Consider the following 26,777-nt stretch of genomic DNA (forward strand, 5'->3'; position numbering starts at 1 on the left):
GGGAGTCATCCTGTGTCCATTGTTCCCACATCACCTAATCTCCATATCACAGGAGATGGCCATGGGATGTGTTGCTAGGATGTGACACCTCCACAGATGCTGGACATCTGAGAACAAGAAGGGAGGGGGCACTGCCATGGAGTGATGAGAGCGATTATGACTGGAAGTCATAATTCATCTTCATATCCCAGGATTTGCCTCACACCTCCCCCCTTTTGAGGGCGCTAGGGGGCAGCACACTCCGGTGTTCCCCCGTGCGCCCGTCCGCGACCTCTCCTTGTCGGGACAGCCCGTCTGCGTTACCGTGGTCCCGGCCCCTTTTGTGGCGAATGGTGAAGTTGTATTGCTGGAGCGCAAGGCTCCATCACAACAATCGCCCATTCGTCCCAGAGACAGTGTGTAACCAGCTGAGGGGATTGTGGTCCGTCTCCACGATGAAGTGGCGCCCGTATAGATAGGGTTGCAGACGCTGCAGGGCCCACACTATGGCCAGGCACTCCTTTTCCATCGTGGAATAGGCCACTTCCCGTGGTAACAGCTTCCTGCTCAGGTACAAGACTGGGTGCTCTTGGCTCGCAGAGTCCACCTGGCTGAGCACCGCACCGAAGTCACTGGCGTCGGTCTGTACTACAAACGGCCGCGTGAAGTCGGCTGCCTGTAGCACGGGCGGGCTGGACAGGGCGTCCTTTAGGGCCCGGAAGGCTGTCTCGCAGTCCATTGTCCAATCGACTGCAGAGGGCAGCTTCTTCTTGGTGAGGTCCGTCAAGGGCTTTGCCAGGCTACTATAGCATGGAACAAACCTCCTATAGTACCCAGCGGTCCCCAAGAAGGACATCACCTGCTTCTTGGTCCTGGGGGTGGGCCAGGATGCGATGGCTTCCACTTTCTCAGGCTCGGGCTTCAGTGTTCTCCCGCCTACCCGGTGACCGAGGTACTGGACCTCGCTCATGGCCAGCTGACACTTTCCCGGCTTGATGGTCAAACCTGCCTGGTGGATCCGCCTGAGCACCTGTGCTAGATGCTCTAGGTGATCTTCCCAGGTGGGACTGAAGACGGCAATGTCATCCAGGTACGCGGCCACGTACCCTTCAAGTCCCTTGAGCAGGGTGTTGACCATCCGCTGGAAAGTGGCAGGGGCATTCCTCATCCCGAATGGCATCACCGTGGACTCGTACAGTCCAAATGGGGTAATAAAGGCAGAGCGTTCCCTGGCCTTGCGAGTCAGGGGGATCTGCCAATATCCCCGGCTCAGATCCATGATGGTCAGGTACTGAGCCCCGGCCAACTGATCGAGCAGGTCATCGATGCGTGGCATTGGGTACGCATCGGCGACCGTGACAGCATTGAGCCCCCTGTAGTCCACGCAGAACCGAGTGGTTCGGTCCTTCTTAGGGACGAGGACTACAGGCGAGGCCCAAGCGCTGTTGGATGCCTGGATCACCCCCAGCTTCAGCATCTCGTCAATCTCCTGGCGCATGTGTTGCTGCACCTCCAGGGAGACCCGATATGCTGAACGCCGGATCGGGGGATGATCCCCAGTGTCCACGTGATGGACAGCCAAGTTAGTCCTTCCGGGCTGGTTGGTAAACAACCCCCGGAAGGGGTGTAGGGTGGCCCACAGCTGGGACCGTTGGTCCTCCAAGAGCTGGGGGCCAACCTCCACATCCTCAATGGATCCGCCTGCCCTAACCTGGGCTAGCATATCCAAGAGGGTTTCCGCTTCTCCCTCCTCGGGCAGGTTGCACACGGGGAGCGCACATGCCTCCCGCTCATGATGTGCCTTCATCATGTTCACATGGAAGGGCTTCCGCCTTCCACGGGCAGGGTCCAGGGTGACCAGGTACGTCACAGGGTTGAGCTGCTGGTACACGAGGTATGGGCCTTCCCAGGCTGCCTGAAGCTTGTCCTGTGGTACGGGGACCAGTACCCACACCTTTTGACCCACTTGGTAGGTCCTCTCACAAGCGTTCTGGTCGTACCAACGCTTCTGATCGGCCTGGGCTTGAGCCATATTGTCGTGTACCAGTTGCGTCAAGGCCTGCATTTTGTCCCGGAAGCGCATGACATACTCGATAACCGACACTCCAGGGGTGGCCAAATCCCCTTCCCAAGCCTCTTTCACCAGAGCCAGGGGGCCCCGCACACGTCGCCCGTACAGGAGCTCAAACGGTGAGAATCCTGTTGAGGCCTGTGGAACCTCCCGGTAAGCAAATAACAGGTGTGGGAGATACCGCTCCCAGTCACGCCCATGGGAGTCGACCAACATCTTAAGCATCTGCTTTAAGGTGCCATTAAACCGCTCGCACAGGCCATTAGTCTGTGGATGGTACGGGCTGGCCACCAGATGTCGCACCTGGACCTGCTTACAGAGGGCCTCCATCAGCTGGGACATGAATTGGGTCCCCCGGTCTGTGAGCATTTCCTGGGGAAAACCCACTCGGGAGAAAATCTCCAGCAATGCGGTGGCCACCTTGTCAGCCCGAATGGACGACAAGGCCACTGCTTCTGGGTACCGGGTGGCATAGTCCACTACCGTCAGTATGAAGCGTTTCCCGGAGCTGCTGGGGATGGCCAGCGGGCCGACCAGATCCACAGCCACCCTCCTGAAAGGCTCATCGATGACTGGCAGAGATACTAGTGGGGCTTTGGGGTGTGGCCCCGCCTTCCCCACTCTCTGACAGGTTTCACACGAACGGCAGTAGGCAGCCACATCGGCCCCCATTTTTGGCCAGTAGAAATGCTGGTTTAACCTGGCCTTGGTCTTAGCGATCCCTAGGTGTCCGGCCATCGGAATCTCATGTGCGATCCGCAACAACTCCGTCCGGAACGGATAGGGTACCACCAACTGTCGGTCCCTGGGCCACGCCTCCGGTGAACCCTGCTGGACCGTGGCCCGGTACAGCCGTCCTTGGTCCCAGACCACTCGCTCCGGGTCCGAGGGAGGCTGTGCCGCCTGCTCCTTAAGAGCTTTCAGGCTGTCGTCAGCTTCTAACGCTGCCTGAAACCCCTGACTAGATGTGGCCAGAATCGACGAGACTGTCACATCTTCGGTCAGTACCCCGGGACCTGTGTCCTGGCCTCCGCCTGACTCGGCTGCCACTTGGTCAGAAGGGGAAGAGCTATCGGACCTCCGGGAGGCCCCTTGGCTTCCAGCACTCCCACTGCGGGTGACAGCAACCACAGCCGCTGCGACCGTGGGTCGTGCCTGCTCCTCCTCCGTTCCTGACCAAGTCGCCGGTTCAGGCAGACCTACCTGGCTTCCTGACACCCCGGTTGTGGGGGAACCATGCACCGAGATCTTACCTGGGAGCACTTCCGCTCCTGGACCGGCCCCAATCTCACCTGCCTGTTCCCCTCCTGCAGCAACAGAACCCCGCTGTGAAATCTCTGGGGACCCCACATTTGCTGTGGTAGCCCCCACCCCACACACTGGTCCTCCCCCTGCAGCACCCTGCTCTCTGCTTATCCCTGCAGAGGGCAACAGATCCCAGCTCACAGGCTGATTACTTGTAGAGGCATTGTCACACCTTTCTCTGACCCCCTCCCCTGTCACAGCTGCAGCTGAGTGTGTGTCTATGGTGTCTATGCAAGCAGAAATATCAGAGTTCACTCCCTCCTCCCTTACATCATTCATAGATAACACATTAACATTGTCCGGAGGCACGTCAGTACGGGCTGAAGGTTCAGCCCTTGGGGGGGGGCCCAAACTGGGAGGTTATCTGCCCCAAATCTGTCCCAAGTAGCACGTTTGCAGGGATCCGATCAGTTACCCCCACCTCCCTCACCCCTCGCCCCAGTCCACATAAATGTCAGCAACAGGCAGCGCCGGGTCAATGCCTCCAATCCCGGAGACAGCGAGGGTTTTTCCCGGGATCAAGTCTTGGGGGGACACCATGTCAGGCCGCACCAGAGTCACCTCCGAGGCGCTGTCTCGCAGTCCTATGGTCACAGACCGGCCGACGGTGACAGGTTGGAAGCTGTCCAGGGACCTACCACCACCCCCACCCACACAATACACCTTGGGCGGCCCTTGGGACGGGGACGGAGCCGGGGCCTTGGGACGCTGAGGGCACATGGCCTTGAAGTGTCCAGGTAAGTTGCACTGGTGGCACCGTCTTGGTTCTGCCACGGGCCTGGAGAGGGGAGTTGAGGGGGACACCCCCTGCAGTCTAGGGGCAGGTGGGGCAGTCGCAGAGTTCATCTTACCCCCTCTCCAGGTGCTGCTGGTGGCTGCTCTCCTGGCCTCAGGAGCCCGATTGTTGGTGTAGTCATCGGCCAGGGCAGCTGTAGCCGTGGACCCCTTTGGCTTCTGGTCTCGGATGAACTGGCGGAGATCTTCAGGGCAGTTCCACAAGAGTTGCTCCGTGATGAACAAGTCCAGGATCTCCGGTCCGGTGGAAAGCTGCAGGCCTTGGGTCCAGTGGTCGGCAGCTCGGGCAAGTGCCCGCCGGTGGTCAGCCCAGGAGTCCTTTGGTCCCTTTTGCAGGGTCCGGAACTTCTTGCGGTAGGACTCTGGAGTGAGGTTGTACTGTTGGATCAGGGCCCGCTTGATGGTGTCGTAGCCCTGATCTGCCTCAGCAGGCAAGTCCCCAAGGATATCCAGGGCCTTACCCCTTAGACGGGGGGTCAGGTATTTGGCCCACTGATCCTTGTCCAGATGGTGCTGCAAGCAAGTCCGTTCAAAAGCAGTCAGGAAAGAGTCCAAGTCTCCATCCTTCTCCAGCACTGGGAAGTCCTCAACACGGACCTTTGGAAGTTTGGTGTTTTGAAGGTCACATGTGGCTGATGAGGGCCGGAGCTGAGCTAGCTGCAGCTGGTAGTCACGGTCTGCCTGTCGCTCTCGCTCTTCACGCGCTGCCTGCCGCTCCGCAGCCTCACGCGCTGCTTGCCGCTCCGCAGCCTCAGCGTCACGCGCTGCTTGCCGCTCCGCAGCCTCAGCGTCACGCGCTGCCTGTCGCCCACGCTCGGCCATGAGTATCTCGTAGGTATCCCGGTCTCCAGCCATAAGCCTGGCCAAGGCAGCTTGAAGGAGGGCCTCTGCACCTCTCAGGCCGGAGGGATTGGCAAGTGGTGATCTGCGGCACGCTGCAGAGCCAGGTGATTCACTGTCCATTGCAGAGCGGAGGGCTGGCATCTGGCTCGTTGAGGACCCTTGGGTGAGCTGCTCCTCATCTTGTCCATAATTGCCAGGTTGTGCGCTGTCCTCTGCAGAACGGTTTTCTGGCGTCGAGCTCCTGGAGGACTCGTGGGCAACCTCCTCATTACTGTCCACAGCACCGTCCTCCCTCTCTTCGGCTCCTGCTTTAGCATTGGCCAGTTGCCTAGCTCTGCTCCTGGTGCCATCAGCCATTCTTGCAGACTTTTGGTCACTGACACAGAACTGACACCTGATGCCTCCACACACCTTACAGTATCTGCACTCTGACACTCTAGTGTTGAGCTAGTCTGAAGACCCCAACAGCCACAGCTGCTGCAGGCAGTCTTTAGTGTCTGGGAGTATGGGTCTCACACTCACACACACTATTATCTCGATCCCACCGCTATGCCACCAATATGTCACGAACCACCGGGGGGGTCACTCAGAAATCCCCCGCGCTGGCTACCAGTACGTCACAATCGGGGGGTAACAAGTGGGGGTCACCCCTCCTTTATACCTCCCGACCGACAGACAGAGCACGTGACGCGCTCTCTAGCGCCCCTCTTATAGTCAGGCCAATTATGGAATTGCCCGACAATAAGCAAGGAGGCCGCTATACTACTTATGCCGATTATTGAAGGGTCCCCGGTGAGAGTAGGGTATATATTCCCCCGACCTCCGCGGGCGGAATATATAAAATCTCCCCGAATCTCACTGGCCTCCCCACAATAATCCTTGGCACAACTCGCTGCCACCAACCGCTTCACGGTAACTATTAGCCGAACACACAGACGTGGGATTCAAGATCGAGATAACAGAACAGCCCAAGATTAATTATATAATTTAATCGGCCTAAAGCCACACTAGAAACTACAATATATACAATAGGAGATCTACAGAATATACATAGGTCAGAGTACAGTTACAATCAAAGCATGGGTTACAAACAGGCATACACAGTTCCAGCAGTTACCTTGTGCGTCTGGCCACAGGGGGGCGCTGTAGACCAGGTTTCCAGGAACTCCCTCACAGGTCTTTCCCAACCAGGCCCCCGAGCAAAAGAACGCTGGAAAATGGCCGAAGTAGGGTTATCAACCTGGGCAAATCCAGGTCCCCTCCTACCTTAGTGACCTCAGAGGGAGAACTGCTCCACCCCTGGCTGGAGTTATGGACAAAATCCACAACATGGAATATGGCCATAACTTGGCCTGGGAGCGTCGTAGGCGGACGCCGACGCTCTCATTGTGACAGCTATGAATTTAGCTACAGAACGAGAGGACTCATGACTTGTCTACTAGTTCCCCATTGGCTGATATCACGCCTGGGGTATTTCACCAGGTCCTGCTCCCATAAAAAGGGTGTGCCAGCATCGTCCGCATGCGGAGACACCATTTTTATGGTTGCCATATTTATCGGAAATATGGCTTGCGAGATATGAACCATTTTTTACTGGAGTCGTCCTGTCTGGATACTTCCAAGCTTGCTAACTAGATAGCAGCCCCTACTACAGGGTCACGGCAGGGAGTCATCCTGTGTCCATTGTTCCCACATCACCTAATCTCCATATCACAGGAGATGGCCATGGGATGTGTTGCTAGGATGTGACACCTCCACAGATGCTGGACATCTGAGAACAAGAAGGGAGGGGGCACTGCCATGGAGTGATGAGAGCGATTATGACTGGAAGTCATAATTCATCTTCATATCCCAGGGTTTGCCTCACACATGCTTGTTGAGAAGCTTGAGATCCAGGATGGGCCGGAAGGTACCGTCCTTTTTTGGAACTAGGAAGAAATTTGAGTAAAAACCTCTGAACCGTTCCTGAGCGGGAACTGGGACAATCACTCCGTTTGCCTGCAAGGACACCACAGCCTGCGAGAAGGCGGCGGCCTTGGATCAGGGGGGAGTTGAGAGAAAAAATCTGTTTGGAGGGCTGGAAGAGAATTCTATCCTGTAGCCGTGAGATATGATGTCTCTCACCCACTGATCGGAGACTTGCTTCAACCAAGCGTCGCCAAAGTGGGAGAGCCTGCCACCGACTAAGGACGTGGCTGGAGCGGGCCGAGAGTCATGAGGAAGCTGCCTTAGTGGCAGAACCTCCTGCGGTCTTCTGCGGACGCGCTTTTGGGCGCTAGTTGGATTTCTGATCCTTGGCTGAGTTAGCGGACGAGGCGGAAGGCTTAGAGGATGACCAGTTGGAGGAACGAAAGGAACGAAACCTCGATTGATTCCTACCCTGGGCGGGTTTCCTGGTCTTGGTTTGTGGCATGGAAGTACTCTTCCCACCAGTAGCTTCTTTAATGATTTCATCCAGCTGTTCACCAAACAGCCGTGAACCAGCAAAAGGGAGCCCAGCAAGAAACTTCTTGGAAGAAGCATCTGCCTTCCACTCTCGAAGCCACAAAATCCTGCGGATAACAAGAGAGTTAGCTGAAGCCACCGCAGTGCGGTGAGCAGCCTCTAGCATGGCAGACATGGCATAAGATGAAAAGGCTGAAGCCTGAGCAGTTAAGGTAACCATCTCAGGCATAGATTCCTTGGTGAGGGAATGCATCTCCTCTAGAGAAGCAGAGATGGCTTTGAGAGCCCACACTGCTGCAAAAGACGGGGAAAATGCGGCCCCCGCAGCTTCATACACAGATTTGGCCAGAAGGTCAATCTGACGGTCAGTGGAATCCTTAAGTGAGGTGCCGTCAGCCACCGACAATGGTCCGGGCTGAGAGCCTAGACACCGGAGGGTCTATCTTTGGGGAGTGAGACCACTCCTTGACCACCTCAGGTGGAAATGGAAACCGGTCATCAGAACCACGCTTTGGAAAGCGTTTGTCAGGGCAGGTCCTGGGTTTGGTCACAGCGGTCTGAAAACTGGAGTGGTTAAAGAACACACTCTTCACTCTCTTAGGCGAGGTAAACTGATGTTTTTCTGCCAGAGAGTTGCTCCTCTGACACTGGCGGATTGAGATCCAGCACAGAATTAATAGAAGCAATCAAATCACTAAGATCTGAGTCACCCTCAGAGAAATCGATGGGATACATAGCCTCCGAGCCCCCAGTGAGAGCATACTCCTCATCTTGAGAGTCAGCTCTTGAGACAGAGCCGTGGGATGGGGAGGGGGAGGAAACCCTGCGCCTTCTCTTAGAAGGACGGGGTCTGGGATCAGATGATGAATCCTCCGTGAGCTCCGATGGACGGAGGTCAGAGGATAGGAGTCCTCTGTCAAGAGTATTAGAGGCACCCTGTGAGGGAGGCTGATGCATATTCATCAAAGTCCTGGACAAAAGTCCCATGGACTCAGCAAATGACTGAGATATGGACCTAAAAAAGGACTCTACCCAGGCCGGGGGTTCAGTCACAGGTGCAGCAGCAGCCTGAGAGACCACTGTGGGTGAGACTCCAGGCTGTGGCACCGCCAAGTTAGAGCAGACATCACAATGTGGATAGGTGCTCGGCTCAGGCAGCAGGAGCTTACATGCAGTGCATGTAGAATAAAGCTTTGGAGCCTTGCTCCTTGTGTGAGACATGCTGCTGGAGAGGGGGCTTTGCAGAGAATGAACCCCAGGGAGAATATACAGAGGTCCACAACCGGAGACCGGCTGTGGCTTACCAGACCGCTGAGCGCGGTGTTGTGTGCCCTCCAGATCCCGAAGCCCGGTCCCCCAGAGCGCAGCACCTCAGCAGAGATGCAGAATGCAGGATGTCCCAGAACAGAGTGAACTCTGCCTGAGAAGAGGGCGTTCCTATAAAAGAGTGGGAACTGGAGGGCTATAGAGACCTGCAGGGAAGGAGGGACGCCCCAGCAGTGGGGAGTGTCCCTCCCCTGTGTAGAACGGCCGCCGGGAGGAGCCGAACCTGTCTGTCTGCATGAGTGACATGCGAGGGCAGGAAAATGAAACTAGGCCTCCGGCGAGGCCGGGTCTAAATTTAAGCGGCGAGGCCGACAAGCAGGCACCATCGGCGCGGTTCTCAGGCAAAAGCTAGAGAACCCGCCGGAAAAGTTAAAACAATCACATACAGCATACTCTCCCCTTACAATAAAGAACCGGGACCCCCAACATAAATGTCTCAGGTACTTAGCCTCTGAGACGCAGGGCCATGTCCCTGGGGATGAGTGCTCCGGTCCAACAGAATCCTCAAGGGGCTGTGGATGGAGACCGGACTCCTGCCAGGCATGGAGACCGTGCTGGCTCCCACTTCAAGCCAGAGCCCAGAAGGGATGGTGAAGGAGCGCGGCATGTAAGGCTGCAGCCTTGTAAATCAACCTTAACAACACCGCCGACACAGTGGGGTGAGAAGGGACATGCCGGGAGTCCAGACATGGACCCGCTTTTCTTCAAACTCTTTCCAAAAGTCAAACAAATCAGATGAGAATGCATGTGTGGATGTATGCCTCCTGACACAAAGCAATAAACTGGCTAGGACTGGCTACCAGGGGGTGTATAAGCTCAGAGGGAGGAGCTACACTTTTAAGTGTAGTACTTTGTGTGTCCTCCGGAGGCAGAAGCTAAACACCCATGGTCTGGGTCTCCCAAAGGAACGATAAAGAAAATGGCATTTAAAAGCTAAAAAGCAGTAACTGGACTTCACACTGATCACTTCTGTTAGAGGCAGATACCAGCTATATAAAATATTTATAGATGTAATGTAGCTGTATGTTTTGTTTGGTGCGGGCTCTGCTGCATAATGGTATATTGTCGAGCAATAAAACAAACCAGGTTAGAAGCTTCGCAACTGTCAAAAATGGATGCACCTTACCTTCACACATAAAACCTTCATAAATAGAGCTGTACTTTTTTTTCTAAAAAACAGTGTAAAAATCAAAACGGCAGAATTACAAACATGTTAAAAATGGGAGTCTGGGAGATGATCTCCCCAATAATAACTAAAGCAAATGTAAACCAACTGAACCTCCTGTTAACATATTAAGATTTGAGCAAGGAAAACATATCCCTTGTATAGTACACCATTTAAAATCACACTGCTGTGAATGTTGTGTGTTACAATGTTTCATAGTTTGTTTGTTTTTTTCCCCCACAGAACAGGTTTTTTTAAGCTCTTTATTACAAACTATAATTAAAACTTGACAAACACATTGACAAAATACAAACAACATTGAAATATATGCAAGGGTTTATACATCTCATGAGGAAGAAATGGATCAGCGAGTCAGACAGCATCAAAGATGGCCTATACAAAAGGAGTATGCTATATAAAAAGAAAAAACGTGGGTCAAGGCACAAGGATTCAAGAAGCCTCATAACTAAGGGGCAAGGGAAAAGCATTAGGACATCAAAGTCAAAAACTCACCTTCCCAATTTTAAAAAAAAACAAAAAAAAAAACACAAAAAAAAAAAACGATGTAACTTTACAGTATCCAAGTAAAAACCGGGTACCAACAAAGAACAAAATCAAATGTCAACAAAAGCTGCAAGTAATACGAACACCCACGGTGACTTTAGCGTCATTATAAAAGGAGCGGGTGATAATAAATAACTTGGCAGTGGCTAAAAAAAAAATCCAACAAGCTTAAAACTATATTTAGATTTTAAGATACACAAAAGTCACTTTAGCAGAAGGTCTTGAGACAGGCTGATAAAATCTTCCTTTGTGCAGTGCTATTGTAAAGTTTATAGCTGCCTTCTACTTTGTTAGAAAAGGTGTGGAAAGAGGTTAGAACATGTCATCGTTGTCAGAATCCTCGATGTAGGTGATGGGTTTCTTTGCACGAGCTGTTCGTGAACGAACTGGTGCAATGCTGACATCGTTTTCTGAATCAGAGAAGTTTGCGATGAAGTCATCCTCATCCACTGCCTTGGATTTCTAAATAAAAAATAAAAAAATTACATGATCATGTAAAAAAGGGCACAGCAAAGTTTTAAGAGGGCTAGTAGAAAACATCATGGAGTCTGTGATAAATGTAGACATCTTTCAGAGAGAGTATTACATTTAGGGAACTATTCAACCGGTTTTACCTTAGTTGATTTAGTCTTCTTTTTCATGCCAAAATCTGAACCAGAGTCCGAATCGGAGTTCTTCCTCTTGCGTGGTTTTGTTGACTTCTTGGGTGGTGGCGCCTCATCATCAGAATCTACTTGCTTGGTAGCAGCAGTCGATTTGGATGGCTTTGGCTTAGACAAAGCTTCCATGATGGATGGCTGTTTGTCTACACAGAAACCATATTGTTTATAACAGGAGATGAAAGCAATGTGAATATATTGCAAGCATTTATGTTGGTCTGGTCTAGGCAACTCCCTTTCTAGTTTGCAGGTTTTCTTGACTAAAGCTGGCAGTCCTCCATGTATCCCTGTATTACCTAAACATGCCATTGTAGGACAATTTACAAGGGGCTGTTTAACTTAGAAAAACCTTCCTTTGATTTCTGTACGATGAGTTGTGTTCAACACCACCATTTTTCTAAAGGTCATGCCCTCAAACTATAAAGATGAGATGCACAGTGCTGCTCCTCACCCTACCTGTAATTCAGTGATGCCAGCCCATGGGTAATGTTTCCCTGCAGTCCGAGAACAGGGGGAGCGGCCACGCTCTCAGAGCAGAAGCAGATATTAACAGTGGGCTGATTAGGACCAAGAGCATCGAGTAGGCCACACCCCGATGTGATGTCACATCCCAGAAGGGAGGGGGAGCAGCTCCAGCATCACTGAATTACAGGCAGTGTGAGGGGTAGGAACAGCACTGTGGAGGTCATCTTCATAGTTTGAGGGTATGGCCATTAGAAGAATTTAATCTACCCAGAGTACTCCATTAAGAAGAATACCTGTAAAAATCCCCATTTACCCTTTCATCTAGTCCTACCATCACTAGCACTGAAGAATCCTCTGCTCCTTTTTGACTAAATTTCCAGGCTGCAAGTCAGCAGTGAGCGTAGCCCCATCCCCAGTACAATCGTGTATACTGGGCACTGTTACAGGGAATAGAAGCACAAAGCACCAGAACAGCTGCCCTGACGATAAAGATTATCTTCTATTCAAGAGCCCGCCCCTCACTGACAAATGGATGGGTGGGAGACCAATCTAAATGTATTTCTAATAGAAGGGGGAATACAACAGGGTGTATATACACAATGCACAGGATAGAAATACAGTGGAACCTCGGTTTAAGAGTACCTTGGTGTGCGAGTATTTCACTATACAAGCAAAGCGTGCTGTAAGTTTGTTACTCTATTTACGAGCAAGCTTTGCTGTACGAGCAAATACTCACCGCACACACTTCCGGTTTCGTACTTTCACCGCGCTCTGACCCGCTCTTGCAGCACACACACACACCTTCCATCGCCGGCCTCCCGCTTCTCAAAGGCAGCGCGCACTGCCCAGAGGAAAGTGGCTCATGCCCTTGACGTCAGCGCTATGGCAGTGGATGCTCCGGCATCGGTCGCGATGGTTACCCAATACACATCCTGCACCGGCTAACTACAAGAACTGCAAGTCCGGCGAGGGAACGGAAGGTAAGGTGAGCATAGTGCATGTGTGGAACGGCACAATAGGGGACCAGGACGGGATATTGCACAAATTGTATGACCTTGCATTATTTCCTAGGGGAAGAAGGGAATTTTGTTACTTACCGTAAATTCCTTTTCTTCTAGCTCCTATTGGGAGACCCAGACGATTGGGTGTATAGCTACTGCCTCCGGAGGCCACACAAAGCATTACACTAAAAAGTGTAAGGCCCCTCCCCTTCTGGCTATACACCCCCAGTGGGATCACTGGCTCACCAGTTTTAGTGCAAAAGCAAGAAGGAGGAAAGCCAATAACTTGGTTAAACAAATTCACTCCGAGTAACATCGGAGAACTGAAAAACCGTTCAACATGAACAACATGTGTACCCGAAAAAACCCAAAAATCCCGAAGGACAACAGGGCGGGTGCTGGGTCTCCCAATAGGAGCTAGAAGAAAAGGAATTTACGGTAAGTAACAAAATTCCCTTCTTCTTCGGCGCTCCATTGGGAGACCCAGACGATTGGGACGTCCAAAAGCTGTCCCTGGGTGGGTAAAGAAATACCTTATGTTAGAGCTGCGAAGACAGCCCTCCCCTACGGGGAGGCAACTGCCGCCTGCAGGACTCTTCTACCTAGGCTGGCGTCCGCCGAAGCATAGGTATGCACCTGATAATGTTTGGTGAAAGTGTGCAGACTCGACCAGGTAGCTGCCTGGCACACCTGTTGAGCCGTAGCCTGGTGTCGCAATGCCCAGGACGCACCCACGGCTCTGGTAGAATGGGCCTTCAGCCCTGATGGAACCGGAAGCCCAGCAGAACGGTAGGCTTCAAGAATTGGTTCTTTGATCCATCGAGCCAGGGTGGCTTTGGAAGTCTGCGACCCTTTGCGCTTACCAGCGACAAGGACAAAGAGTGCATCGGAGCGGCGCAGGGGCGCCGTGCGGGAAATGTAGATTCTGAGTGCTCTCACCAGATCTAACAAATGTAAATTCTTCTCATACCGATGAACTGCATGAGGACAAAAAGAAGGCAAAGAGATATCCTGATTAAGATGAAAAGAGGATACCACCTTCGGGAGAAACTCCTGAATGGGGCGCAGCACTACCTTGTCCTGGTGGAATGACCAGGAGCCTTGGATGACAGCGCTGCTAGCTCAGACACTCTCCGAAGAGATGTGATCGCTACCAGAAAAGCCACTTTCTGTGATAGTCTAGAAAGTGAAACCTCCCTCAGAGGCTCGAAGGGCGGCTTCTGGAGGGCAACTAGTACCCTGTTCAGATCCCATGGATCTAACGGCCGCTTGTACGGGGGTACGATATGGCAAACCCCCTGCAGGAACGTGCGCACCTTAGGAAGTCGTGCTAGACGCTCTTGAAAAAAGACGGATAGCGCCGAGACTTGCCCTTTAAGGGAGCCGAGCGACAAACCTTTTTCTAACCCATATTGCAGGAAAGAAAGAAAGGTAGGCAATGCAAAAGGCCAGGGAGACACTCCCTGAGCAGAGCACCAGGATAAGAATATCCTCCACGTTCTGTGGTAGATCTTAGCGGACGTGGGCTTCCTAGCCTGTCTCATGGTGGCAACGACCCCTTGGGATAATCCTGAAGACCCTAGGATCCAGGACTCAATGGCCACACAGTCCGGTTCAGGGCCGCAGAATTCCGATGGAAAAACGGCCCTTGGGACAGTAAGTCTGGTCGGTCTGGTAGTGCCGACGGTTGGCCGACCGTGAGATGCCACAGATCCGGACACCACGCCCTCCTTGGCCAGTCTGGGGCGACGAGTATGACGCGGCTGCAGTCGGATCTGATCTTGCGTAGCACTCTGGGCAAGAGTGCCAGAGGTGGAAACACATAAGGGAGCCGGAACTGCGACCAATCTTGCACTAAGGCGTCTGCCGCCAGAGTTCTGTGATCGCGAGACCGTGCTATGAAGGTTGGGACCTTGTTGTTGTGCCTGGACGCCATTAGGTCGACGTCCGGCCTTCCCCAGCGGCTACAGATTTCCTGAAACACGTCCGGGTGAAGGGACCTCCATGCCCTGGCGGCTGAGGAAGTCTGCTTCCCAGTGTTCTACGCCGGGGATGTGAACTGCGGATACGGTGGAGGCCGTGGCTTCCACCCACATCAGAATCCGCCGGACTTCCTGGAAGGCTTGCCGACTGCGTGTCCCTCCTTGGTGATTGATGTATGCCACCGCTGTGGAGTTGTCCGACTGAATTCGGATCTGCTTTCCTTCCAGCCACTGCTGGAAGGCTAGTAGGGCAAGATACACTGCTCTGATTTCCAGAACATGGATCTGAAGGGTGGACTCCTGCTGAGTCCACGTACCCTGAGCCCTGTGGTGGAGAAAAACTGCTCCCCACCCTGACAGACTCGCGTCTGTCGTGACTACCGCCCAAGACGGTGGTAGGAAGGATCTTCCCTGTGATAATGAGGTGGGAAGAAGCCACCATTGCAGAGAGTCCTTCTGTGAAAAGGATACTTTCCTGTTCAGGGATGTTGACTTCCCGTCCCATTGGCGGAGAATGTCCCAATAAGAGGACGCAGATGAAACTGCGCAAACGGAACCGCCTCCATTGCCGCCACCATCTTCCCGAGGAAGTGCATGAGGCGTCTTAAGGAGTGCGACTGACCTTGACGGAGAGTCTGCACCCCAGTCTGTAGTGACCGCTGCTTGTCCAGCGGAAGCTTCACTAGCGCTGAGAGGGTATGAAACTCCATGCCAAGATACGTTAGTGATTGGGTCGGTGACAGGTTTGACTTTGAGAAGTCGATGATCCACCCGAACGTCTGGAGAGTCTCCAGCGCAACATTCAGGCTGAATTGGCATGCCTCTTGAGAGGGTGCCTTGACAAGTAGATCGTCCAAGTAAGGGATCACAGAGTGTCCCTGTGAGTGCAAGACTGCTACCACTGCCGCCATGACCTTGGTGAACACCCGTGGGGTTGTCGCCAGACCGAATGGCAGAGCTACGAACTGAAGATGGTCGTCTCCCATCACGAAACGTAGAAAACATTGGTGCTCTGTAGCAATCGGCACGTGGAGATAAGCATCTTTGATGTCTATTGATGCTAGGAAATATCCTTGAGACATCGAGGCAATGACGGAGCGGAGGGTTTCATCCGGAACCGCCTGGCCTCCACGTGCTTGTTGAGCAGTTTTAGGTCCAGAACGGAACGGAAAGAGCCATCCTTTTTTGGCACCACAACCAGAGTGGAGGAAAACCGTGTCTTGTTCCTGAAGAGGAACAGGGATTACCACTCCTTCTGCCTGCAGAAGAGCATCGGCTCGGTGGGGAGGTTCTGAAGAATCGAGTCGGAGGACGAGAAGAGAACTCTGTCCTGTGCACGTGGGCACAATGTCCCTCACCCACCGGTCTGTGACCTGTGGCAGCTAAATGTCGCCAAAGGCGAGCGAGTCTGCCATCAACCGCGGATGCGGAGAGATGAGAGAGCTGAGAGTCATGAGGAGACCGCCTTGGTAGCGGTTCCTCCGGCTGCCTTCCTTGGGCGTGATTGAGCCCCCGGAAACTGAGCCCCTCTGAGGCTTTTCAGCTCTTTTGGACGAGGACAATTGGGACCTGCCCGAGCTTGGGAAGGACTGAAACCTCGACTGTCCTTCCAGGACAGCATTAATAGGGTAAGTCGCAATGCAGACATTGCGAGGTTACGGACGCCCCTGCGGCACAAATGTACATATGCTCAAGACCAGCTGTGCAAGAACAGCTGAAAAGCTTAGGGTGCCCATACGGCTGTAAATGCCGGAGCAACCGACACGCCGATAGCCTCATAGACAGATTTCAACCAGAGTCCATCTGTCTGGCATCTTTAAGTGAAGTCCCATCTCCACTGCAACTATAGCTCTAGCCGCAAGCCTGGAGATTGGAGAATCCACCTTTGGACCCTGGGTCCCGCGCTTGACCACGTCAGGGGGAAAAGGATAACGTGTATCCTTAATACGTTTGGAGAAAACGCTTATCTGGTAAGCGTGGTGTTCCTGGACTGCTTCTCTGAAGTCAGCGTGGCCAGAAAAATACTCAATATACGTTTGAGCTACTGAAATGGGACTTCTCCTGCTGTGAAGCTGACTCCTCCGCTGGGGGAGCTGAGGGAGAAAGATCCAACATTCCATTGATGGACGCTATAGGATCATTCCTTATGGCGTCACCATCCGGTGTATCCGGATTGAGAGCGTTGTCAGGATCAAAGTCCTGATGAGCTACGTCTGCCTCATCATACAGAGAGCCTCCTGGGACCCCCCCCGGAGCACCGATTTTATTCCCAATGAGGGTGGCCAGGGAGCAATGATCCAGATTGCCCATGGCCTGTCCGGACTGCAAGTCTCTATCCCATTGCAACTCCATCCCTGTCCTTGGACAGGGTTGACAGGTGGTTCCTTTGGCCACGTCTAGTAGAGACCCCGGCTGACCAAGTGCTACAGGGGAGCATTGCACACAATGGGGTTCAGTGCCGTGGAACAGTATCACATGCAGTAAAAACAGCATCGAAAGCCTGTGTTGCTTATATGCTGCTGCCGACTAGCCATCTAGGACATAGAGCCAAGAATGGCGACCGTACAATGCAATGTATAGCATACAAGCATAAAGTACAATGAACACTGCAGCACATGCAATACAAGCAGCATAGAAAGCCTGTGCCTTGGCACCCCTGCTTTTCTGCTGCTGTAGACTAGCCATCTAGGGGAATATAGCCCAGAATATCGACCATACAGTGCAATGTATAGCATACAAGCATAAGTACAAATGAACACTGCAACCCCTGCAATACAAGCAGCATAGAAAAAACCTGTGCCTCAGCACCCCTGCTTTTCTGCTGCTGTAGTCTAGTCATTCTAGGCGAAAATAGCCCAGACTAGCGACCGTACAGTGCAGTGTATAGCATACAAGCATAAATACACATGAACACTTCAGTACATGCAATACAAGCAGCATAGAAAGCCTGTGCCTTAGCACCCCTGCTTTCCTGCTGCTGATGTGTCGCCATCTAAGAGGGCATATAGCCAAAAATAGCGACCTATGCAGTGTAAGCATAAAAATACAAAATGGACAACTGCGGTATTTAGTGGGGTCAGCACTTCAGGTGCCGCTTACCGCCCGCCTATAAGCGGGTGTGTGGTCGCCCTAGTCCTGTGCCTGGTTGCCCAGAGTCCGATCTCTCAGCTCGGACTGCAGGAATGGCTGCCGGCGTCCTTCTCCAGCTCGTGTGAGTAGGGGCGGGCCGTGGGCGTGCCCCCAAGTCAGAGCGGGAAACCGGCGTCCCACAGTGTCCAGTGAGAGGGCTGGAGCATGTAAATAAGGCTCCAGCCCTCGGCGCTGCTGATTGTACAGCGTCTCTCCCCTACCCTGATTGACAGGGTGGGGGCGGGAACGAAGCGGAGCTAGGCCGCAAAAGCCGGGGACTGGATCTATAAGCGCCGCCGCCGTAAAAGCGCGGTCGGCGCTAAGTCCCCGGCGCACTACAAGTCCCAGCCGCGCCGCCGCTCCCGGAGCGTCCGGCGCGGTAGTTCCCCATACATAAAGTCACTCAGCTAGGCTGCAGTGACTGTAACCCTTTACTGTCCCCGGCGCACTAGCACACCCAGCAAGTCTGGAGTGTGCTGTGCCTGTGTGTACGGGGACACAGAGTACCTGAATGGTGCAGGGCCATGTCCCTGAACGGTACCCAGCTCCGTATCCAGCAGGTTCAATGGGTCTGTGGATGGAGCCCGGCCTCAGGGCTTTGGGGCCGGTAAGATCCCACTTCCTCAGAGCCCCTCAGGGGGATGTGGAAGGAAAAACAGCATGTGGGCTCCAGCCGCCGTACCAGCAATAGGTACCTCAACCTTACAAACCACAAGCGGGGTGAGAAGGGAGCATGCTGGGGGCCCTATATGGGCCCTCTTTTCTTCCATCCGATATAGTCAGCAGCTACTGCTGACTAAACAGTGGAGCTATGCGTGGATGTCTGACCTCCTTCGCACAAAGCAGAAAACTGGTGAGCCAGTGATCCCACTGGGGGTGTATAGCCAGAAGGGGAGGGGCCTTACACTTTTTAGTGTAATGCTTTGTGTGGCCTCCGGAGGCAGTAGCTATACACCCAATCGTCTGGGTCTCCCAATGGAGCGCCGAAGAAATTTTGCTTTGCTAGATGAGAAACTGTTTACAAGCACACTCCCAGAACGGATTGATCTCGTAAACCAAGGTATCACTGTATATTGATGAACCTGCAATTGATCGCTTGCATTACATACTGCATTATCACATTTGAAGGGGGGGGGGATATAAGAGACAACACATGAGGTGTAGATATTATATCTGTCACCAGGTTTTTGCCACCTAATCTGAGAGTGGCATGATGTAAAGTCAGAGACCCCGATTCCAGCAATGTGTCGCTTACTGGGCTGCTTAATGTAGTTGTGATAAAATCACTGATTAATCAGCAGTAAATCATCATTAGAGGACTACTTGGCATGCTGCCAGGTAGTCCAGCATATACATGAGCTTTGTATAAGTGCTAGATCTGCAGCAGAGAAAACAGTGATTTTATCAAGATGACAGCAAACAGCTCAGTAAGTGACACATCGCTGGAATCAGGGTCTGACTCTACATCATGCTGCTCTCAGATGAGGGAGCACAAACCTGGTGACAGATTCCCTTCAAATGCCATCAGAGTGCTGTAGTGTAACTGCTTAAAATGCCAGTAAATCAGAGAAAGCTCTGGACACTGCTTTCATAAGCAGATGCCAGCTACAATACACTACATATCTGGCAGATGGCATCTGAGAAGCAGGTTCTGCGTCATACATTCCTTATCAATAAAAAAAAAAAATATATATGTCAATTTTTTTTTTCTAAAACAAAAACCCATAAACGGAGTAACCCGAATGCCGTACTATTTGTGCGAATAGTGTGGAATTCGGGTTAGGCTAGGTTCAGATTTCCGTTGTTTTGCATCAGTCACATGCGTTGCTTGACGCTTGTGACTGATGCGTTGTGCAACGGATGACAAGAATTAGAATTCATTGTCGGACTCCGTTGTAAAAGAGAGCGATCAGCTGATCGTTCACAATAGCCAACCGGCTTTTGAGAGCGAACAGATGATCTCCCGGCGGCCTGCTAATGAGAGCGATCAGCTGATCGCTCACAGCAGCCGGCCGCCGGGTGATCAGCCAACGCTCACAGCAGCCGGCCGCCGGGTGATCAGCTGATCGTTCGACCGCAGAGAATGTGTGCGGGGGGGGGGGGGGTGAAGTGTAGGGTGGGTGGAGCCGAACGGGGCCATGGCGCTGAGGACGTCAGTGCCGGGGACTGCATGGCTGGGGACAGGTGAGCGTGTGTGCGCGCGCGTGTCTGTGTGTGCGTGTGTACATGTGGAGTGCGGAAGGGAGCGGGGAAGTGTCGGGCTCCCTGCACACGTAGCCAGGGTAAATATCGGGTAACTAAGCAAAGTTCTTTACTTAGTAACCCGATGTGTACCCTGGTTACGTGTGCAGGGAGCCAGAGAGAGCATGCGCAGCGAAATCCTAAGGATTCTGCTGCTCAAAAAACGTTACTGTCACAAACCACCGGGGGGGTCACTCAGAAATCCCCCGCGCTGGCTACCAGTACGTCACAATCGGGGGGTAACAAGTGGGGGGTCACCCCTCCTTTATACCTCCCGACCGACAGACAGAGCACGTGACGCGCTCTCTAGCGCCCCTCTTATAGTCAGGCCAATTATGGAATTGCCCGACAATAAGCAAGGAGGCCGCTATACTACTTATGCCGATTATTGAAGGGTCCCCGGTGAGAGTAAGGTATATATTCCCCCGACCTCCGCGGGCGGAATATATAAAATCTCCCCGAATCTCACTGGCCTCCCCACAATAATCCTTGGCACAATTCGCTGCCACCAACCGATTTACGGTAACTATTAGCCGAACACACAGACGTGGGATTCTAGATCGAGATAACAGAACAGCCCAAGATTAATTATATAATTTAATCAGCCTAAAGCACACTAGAAACTACAATATATACAATAGGGAATCTACAGAATATACATATGTCAGAGTACAGTTACAGATAAAGCATGTTTTACAAACAGGTATGCAATTCAATCAGTTACCTTGTGCGTCTGGCCACAGGGGGGCGCTGTAGACCAGGTTTCCAGGAACTCCCACAGATGTTTCCTACACGTGCCCCCAGCGAGAAGAACGCTGGAAAATGGCCGAAGTAGGGTTATCAACCTGGGCAGATCCAGGTCCCCTCCTACCTTCGTGACCTCACAGGGAGCACTGCCACTCCCCCTGCATGGATCAGAATTATCCAGCAAAGGGGATATTGGCCATAACTTTGCCTGGGAGCGTCGTAGGCGGACGCCAATGCTCTCATTGTGACAGTTATGAATTTAGCTACAGAACGAGGGGACTCATGACCTGTCTGCCAGTTCCCCATTGGCTGATATCACGCCTGGGGCATTTCCCAATGTCCTGCTCCCATAAAAAGGGGGTGCCGGCATCGTCCACATGCGGAGACACCATTTTTATGGTTGCCATATTTATCGGAAATATGGCTTGCGAGATATGAACCATTTTTTACTGGAGTCGTTCTGTCTGGCTATTTCCAGAGCCTTGCTAATTAGATAGCAGCTCCTACTACAGGGTGACGGCAGGGAGTCATCCTGTGTCCATTGTCCCAAAGCCACCTAATTTCCATATCACAGGACATGGCCATGGAGTTTGTTGCTAAACCAGTTGTGTGAAGGAAAGGGGGGTTGACACCAGGAGAGGGCTTCCTGACATACTTGAATATCATGATTTATCGTCATCTCTCCGGATTTACCTCACAGTTACACTCTGCGTTCCTGCCGCTCGACCGTCAGTCGTTCCACGACTGATCAGTCGAGCGGGGGATGCAACGCAACGTCATCAGTCACAATCCGCAGCTCATACAAGTATATGGGAACAACAGAACTTGCCAAACGGATTCTGTTGTTTACCAGAGCAGCGGATTGTGACTGATACAAACTGACGGAAATGTGAACCTAGCCTTACTCGTTACATTGCGAGTATTCCCTATTGACTTGCATTGCACACGCTATTCGGAATGAAGAGTAGTAGACCATACTCTAGATACTTATTCGCCTTCGTCCTGTCTATACTCTTACATACCTTTCTTTGCAGCGGTCAACTCTGCCTTTTTGACACGCTTTTTCGGAGCAGCTTTCTCGGGTGCAGGATGTAGTTTCTTTTTAGCTGCCGCTGGAGCAGTCACAGTCACTGATGTTTTAGTTACAGCCTCATCATCACTGTCTATTACCAGGGACACCACTGTAAAAAAACAAACAAACCCCAAAAAAGCTATTTTAAAGAAACATCTTGTAACAGTTTTAAAGCTACACCAAATATATCCGAAGCATCACTTTTTATCCAAATAGCCACCTAGTAACCCTCAATCATAAAAGGTACATGAGCAGGATTAGTACATACCTGGTTTAGGAGGTTCAGGTGATATCTCAGGAATAGTTTCTTTATCTTTGTCTGGACTGGGATCTTTCTTAACTTTCCTATTTAAAGTAAAAAAATTTAAAAAAAATCTATAAATAAAATCCTGCTGGTAAATAGTCCCATACTATCCATCAGTCTATAGGACACAGGCATCTTACTGCCCACGAGACTGAAGGTCAGGGGAGTACATACTTTGCTGCGGGAGCTTTAGGTTTTTTGACTGGTTTGGAAACTTCAAAAGAGTCATCGTCTGAAACCACGCAGGGGTCAAACTGAGCGTCACTGTCAAGATCACTCTCGTCATGAGACTTATTCACGTCATCATCTGAATCCATCACATATTTCACATTTGCTGCAAAGAATAAAAAATTAGTCAGCTAAGTTAATTAACCCCTTCACCCCGGGCGATTTTCCGGGTTTTTTTCCCACTCCCCTTCTTCAGAGAGCAGTAACTTTATTTTTCTGTCACTCTTGCCATATGAGGGCTTAATTTTTACGGGACAAGTTCTTCTTTTAAATGAAACCATAAGTTTTACCACAAAGTGTATTGGAAAACGGCAAAAAAAAAAAGTGCGATTGCATAATAGTTTTTGGAATATTTTATTCACCATGTTCACTATACGGTAAAACTGATGTCTCAGTGTGATGCCTGAAGTCAGTACGAGTTCATCGACAGTAAACATGTATAGCTTTACTTTTATCTAAGGGGTTAAAAAAATTCATGCGTTTGTCCAAAAAGAAGGGAATTTTGTTACTTACCGTAAATTCCTTTTCTTCTAGCTCTTATTGGGAGACCCAGACGATTGGGGTATAGCTACTGCCCTCCGGAGGCCACACAAAGCACTACACTAAAAAGTGCAAGGCCCCTCCCCCTCTGGCTATACCCCCCCGTGGTATCACGGGTTCTCCAGTTTTAGTGCCAAAGCAAGAAGGAGGAAGCCAATTAATGGTTTAAACAAATTAACTCCGAATAACGTCGGAGAACTGAAAAACCGTTCAACATGAACAACATGTGTACCCGCAAACAACCAAGAAATCCCGAAGGACAACAGGGCGGGTGCTGGGTCTCCCAATAAGAGCTAGAAGAAGAAGGGAATTTTGTTTACTTACCGTAAATTCCTTTTCTTCTAGCTCCAATTGGGAGACCCAGACAATTGGGTGTATAGCTATTGCCTCTGGAGGCCACACAAAGTATTACACTTAAAAGTGTAAGGCCCCTCCCCTTCTGGCTATACACCCCCAGTGGGATCACTGGCTCACCAGTTTTAGTGCCAAAGCAAGAAGGAGGAAAGCCAATAACTGGTTTAAAGACCAATTCAATCCGAGGAAACATCGGAGAACTGAACCATACCACATGAACAACATGTGTACCCGAAAAAACAGAAAAACCCCGAGAAAACAGGGCGGGTGCTGGGTCTCCCAATTGGAGCTAGAAGAAAAGGAATTTACGGTAAGTAAACAAAATTCCCTTCTTCTTTGTCGCTCCATTGGGAGACCCAGACAATTGGGATGTCCAAAAGCAATCCCTGGGTGGGTAAAAGAATACCTCATGATAGGGCCGTCAAACGGCCCTCTCCTACAGGTGGCCAACCGCCGCCTGAATGACTTATCTACCTAGGCTGGCGTCTGCCGAAGCGTAGGTATGCATCTGATAATGCTTGGTAAAAGTAAGTAGACTCGACCAGGTGGGTGCCTGACACACCTGCTGAGCCGTAGCCTGGTGCCGTAATGCCCAGGATGCACCCACGGCTCTGGTAGAATGGGCCTTCGGCCTTGAGAGAACCAGAAGCCCAGTAGAACTGTAGGTTTCAAGAATTGGTTCCTCGAGCCCCCGAGCAAGGGTGGATCTGGAAGCTTGCGACTGTTTACGCCGACCAGCGACAAGGACAAAGAGTGCATCCGGGTGGCGCAGGAGCGCCATGCGGGAAGTAGAACCTGAGTGCTCTCACCAGAACCAACAGATGCAAATCTTTCTGAAATTGATGGACTGGACGAGGACACAAAGAAGGTGAGGTGATATCCTGATTGATATGAAAATGGGATACCACCTTAGGGAGAAATTCCGGAACCGGACGCAGAACTACCCTGTCCTGGTGAAGGACCAGGAAGGGAGTTTGTATGAGAGCGTTGCTAGCTCGGAAACTCTCCTAAGAGACGAGACCGTTACTAGAAGGCCACTTCCCGTGAAAAACGGGAAGGGAGACATCCTTCAAAGGCTCGAAAGGCGGCATCTGGAGAGCAATTAGAACCTTGTTCAGATCTCAGGGCTCTAACGGCCGCTTGTACGGAGTGCTGAGAAGACAAACTCCCCGTAGGAACGTGCGTACCTGAGGAAGTCGTCGTTTCTGAAAAAATACAGATAGCGCTGAGACTTGTCCCTAAAGGGAACTGAGCGACAACCCATTTTCCTACCTAGATTGCAGGAAGGAAGGAAACATAGACGATGCAACCGGCCAGGGAGAAACACCCTGCGCCGAGCACCGAGATAAGAACATCTTCCACGTCCTGTGGTCAATCTTGGCGGACGTTGGTATGCTAGCCTGTCTCATGGTGGCAACCACGTCCTGAGGTAATCCTGACGACACTAGGTTCCAGGACTCAATGCCACACCATCCGGTTGAGGGCCGTAGAATCCAAATGGAAGAATGGCCCTTGAGACAGCCAGTCTGATTGGTCTGGTAGTGCCCCCGGTTAGCCTACCGTGAGGCACCACAGAACCGAGTACCACAACATCCTCGGCCAATTTGTAGCGACGAGGATGGCGCGGCCGCAGTCGGTCTTGATCTAGCGCAGTACTCTGGGCAACAATGCCAGAGGTGGCACCTAAGGTAGCTGGAACTGCGACCAATGCTGAACTAAGGCGTTTGCCGCCAGAGCTCGATGATTGTGAAACCGTGCCATGAAGCTGGCACATTGTTGTTGTGCCGTGACGCCATTAGATCGACGTCCGGCCTCTGTCAGCGGCGCCAGATCTCCTGAAACCCGTCCGGGTGAGGAGACCATACTCTTTCGGCCACACCTCAGCGACTTAGGAAGTCAGCTTCCTAGTTTCCACACTTGGGATGTGAATTGTGGATATGGTGGATGCCGTGTCTTCCACCCACATCAGAACCTGCCGGACTTCCTGGAAGGCTTGCCGGTTGCGCGTTCTTCCTTGGTGGTTGATGTATGCCACCGCTGTGGAGCTGTCCGACTGAAGTCGGATATGCTTGCTTTCCAGCCGCTGTTGGAAGGATTGTAGGGCAAGATACACTGCTCTGTGTTCAAGAACATTGATCTGAAGAGTGGACTCTTGCTGAGTCCACGTACCCTGAGCGCTGTAGTGGAGAAAAACTGCTCCCCACCCTGATAGACTCGCGTCTGTCGTAACTATCGCCCAGGACGGGGATAGGAAGGACCTTCTTTTTGACCAAGAGGTGAGAAGAAGCCACCACCGTAGAGATTCCTTGGCCGCCTGAGAAGAACGACGACTCTGTTGAGGGACGTCGACTCCTCGTCCCATTGGCGGAGAATGTCCCATTGTAGTGGACGCAGTAAAACTGCGCGAAAGGAACTGCCTCCATTGCTACCATCTTACGTAGGAAGTGCATGAGGCGTGTCAATGTGTGCGACTGGTTCTTAAAGAAGAGCTTGCAGCCCGTAGTGAATGCTGTTTGTCTAGCGGCAGCTTCACTATCGCTGAGAGAGTAAGAAACTCTATGCCTAGATATGTTATCGATAGGGTCGGGGTCGGATCTGACTTTAAAAAGTTGATGATCCACCCAAAACTCTAGAGAGTCTCCAGCGCAACGTTCGGGCAGTGTTGGCATGTTTCCTAAGAGAGTGCCTTGACAAGTAGATCGTCTAAATACGGGACCACAGAGTGACCCTGAGAGTGCAGGACTGTGACTACTGCTGCCCTGACCTTGGCGAAGACCAGTTGGACTGTCGCTAGCCGGAAGGTAGAGCTACGAACAGAGGGTGTTCGTCTCCTATAACGAAGCGTAGAAACGCTAGTGCTCTGGATCAATCGGCACGTGTGGATAAGCATCCTTGATGCCTAATGATGCTAGGAAATATCCTTGGGACCTTGAGGCGATGACATGGCGGAGGGATTCCATCCGGAACCGCCTGGTGTCCACGAGCTTGCTGAGCATTTTTAGATCCAGAACGGGACGGAACGGCCCGTTGTTATAGGTACCGCAAAGAATTTGGGGTAAAAACCGTGACCTTGTTCCTGAAGAGGAACGGGGGTCATCACTCTTTCTGCCTATAGAGTGCACCCTGTTTGCAGAAGAGCAGCGGCCCGGCCGGGAGGTGGAGAAATTCTGAAGAATCGAGTTGGAGGACGAGAAGTGAGCTCTATCCTGTACCCGTGAGACAGAATGTCTCACACTCAATGGTCATTGACCTATGGCAGCTAAATATCGCCAAGGCGGGAGAGCCTGCTACCGACCGAGGCCGCAAGTCATGAGGAAGCCGCCTTGGAAGCGGGTTTTCCGACTGTCGCTTTTTTGGGCGAGACTGAGCCCGCTAAGAATCTTAGCTCCTCTGATCCTTTTGAGTCCACCTTGGACGAGGAAAAATGGGACCTGCCCGAGCCTCGAAAAGGCCGAAAACCCCGACTGCCTCTTGCTCTGTTGGGGTTTGTTGTGTCCGGGCTGAGGAAAGGATGAATCCTTACCCCTGGACTGTTTGATGGTTACATCCAACGCTCACCAAA

The 26,777-nt window shown here is 51.9% G+C and overlaps 1 protein-coding gene across 1 annotated transcript in view; it reads right to left on the reverse strand.

Moving 5' to 3' along the window:
- Window positions 1-10,030: 10,030 nt before the first annotated feature.
- Window positions 10,031-26,777, reverse strand: part of TOP2A (DNA topoisomerase II alpha) — a 195,197-nt gene continuing 178,450 nt past the window's right edge. Inside the window, exons 31-35 of the mRNA XM_075350156.1 lie at window positions 22,268-22,427; window positions 22,058-22,134; window positions 21,740-21,898; window positions 11,108-11,298; window positions 10,031-10,955 (exon numbers count right to left, since the gene is read on the reverse strand). Of these exons, the coding sequence (XP_075206271.1) occupies window positions 10,806-10,955; window positions 11,108-11,298; window positions 21,740-21,898; window positions 22,058-22,134; window positions 22,268-22,427 (737 nt within the window). The 3' untranslated portion in view covers window positions 10,031-10,805. The remainder of the gene's footprint in view (window positions 10,956-11,107; window positions 11,299-21,739; window positions 21,899-22,057; window positions 22,135-22,267; window positions 22,428-26,777) is intronic.

The sequence above is a fragment of the Anomaloglossus baeobatrachus genome, chromosome 5 (assembly GCF_048569485.1).
Source record: "Anomaloglossus baeobatrachus isolate aAnoBae1 chromosome 5, aAnoBae1.hap1, whole genome shotgun sequence".
Lineage (NCBI taxonomy): Eukaryota > Metazoa > Chordata > Amphibia > Anura > Aromobatidae > Anomaloglossus > Anomaloglossus baeobatrachus.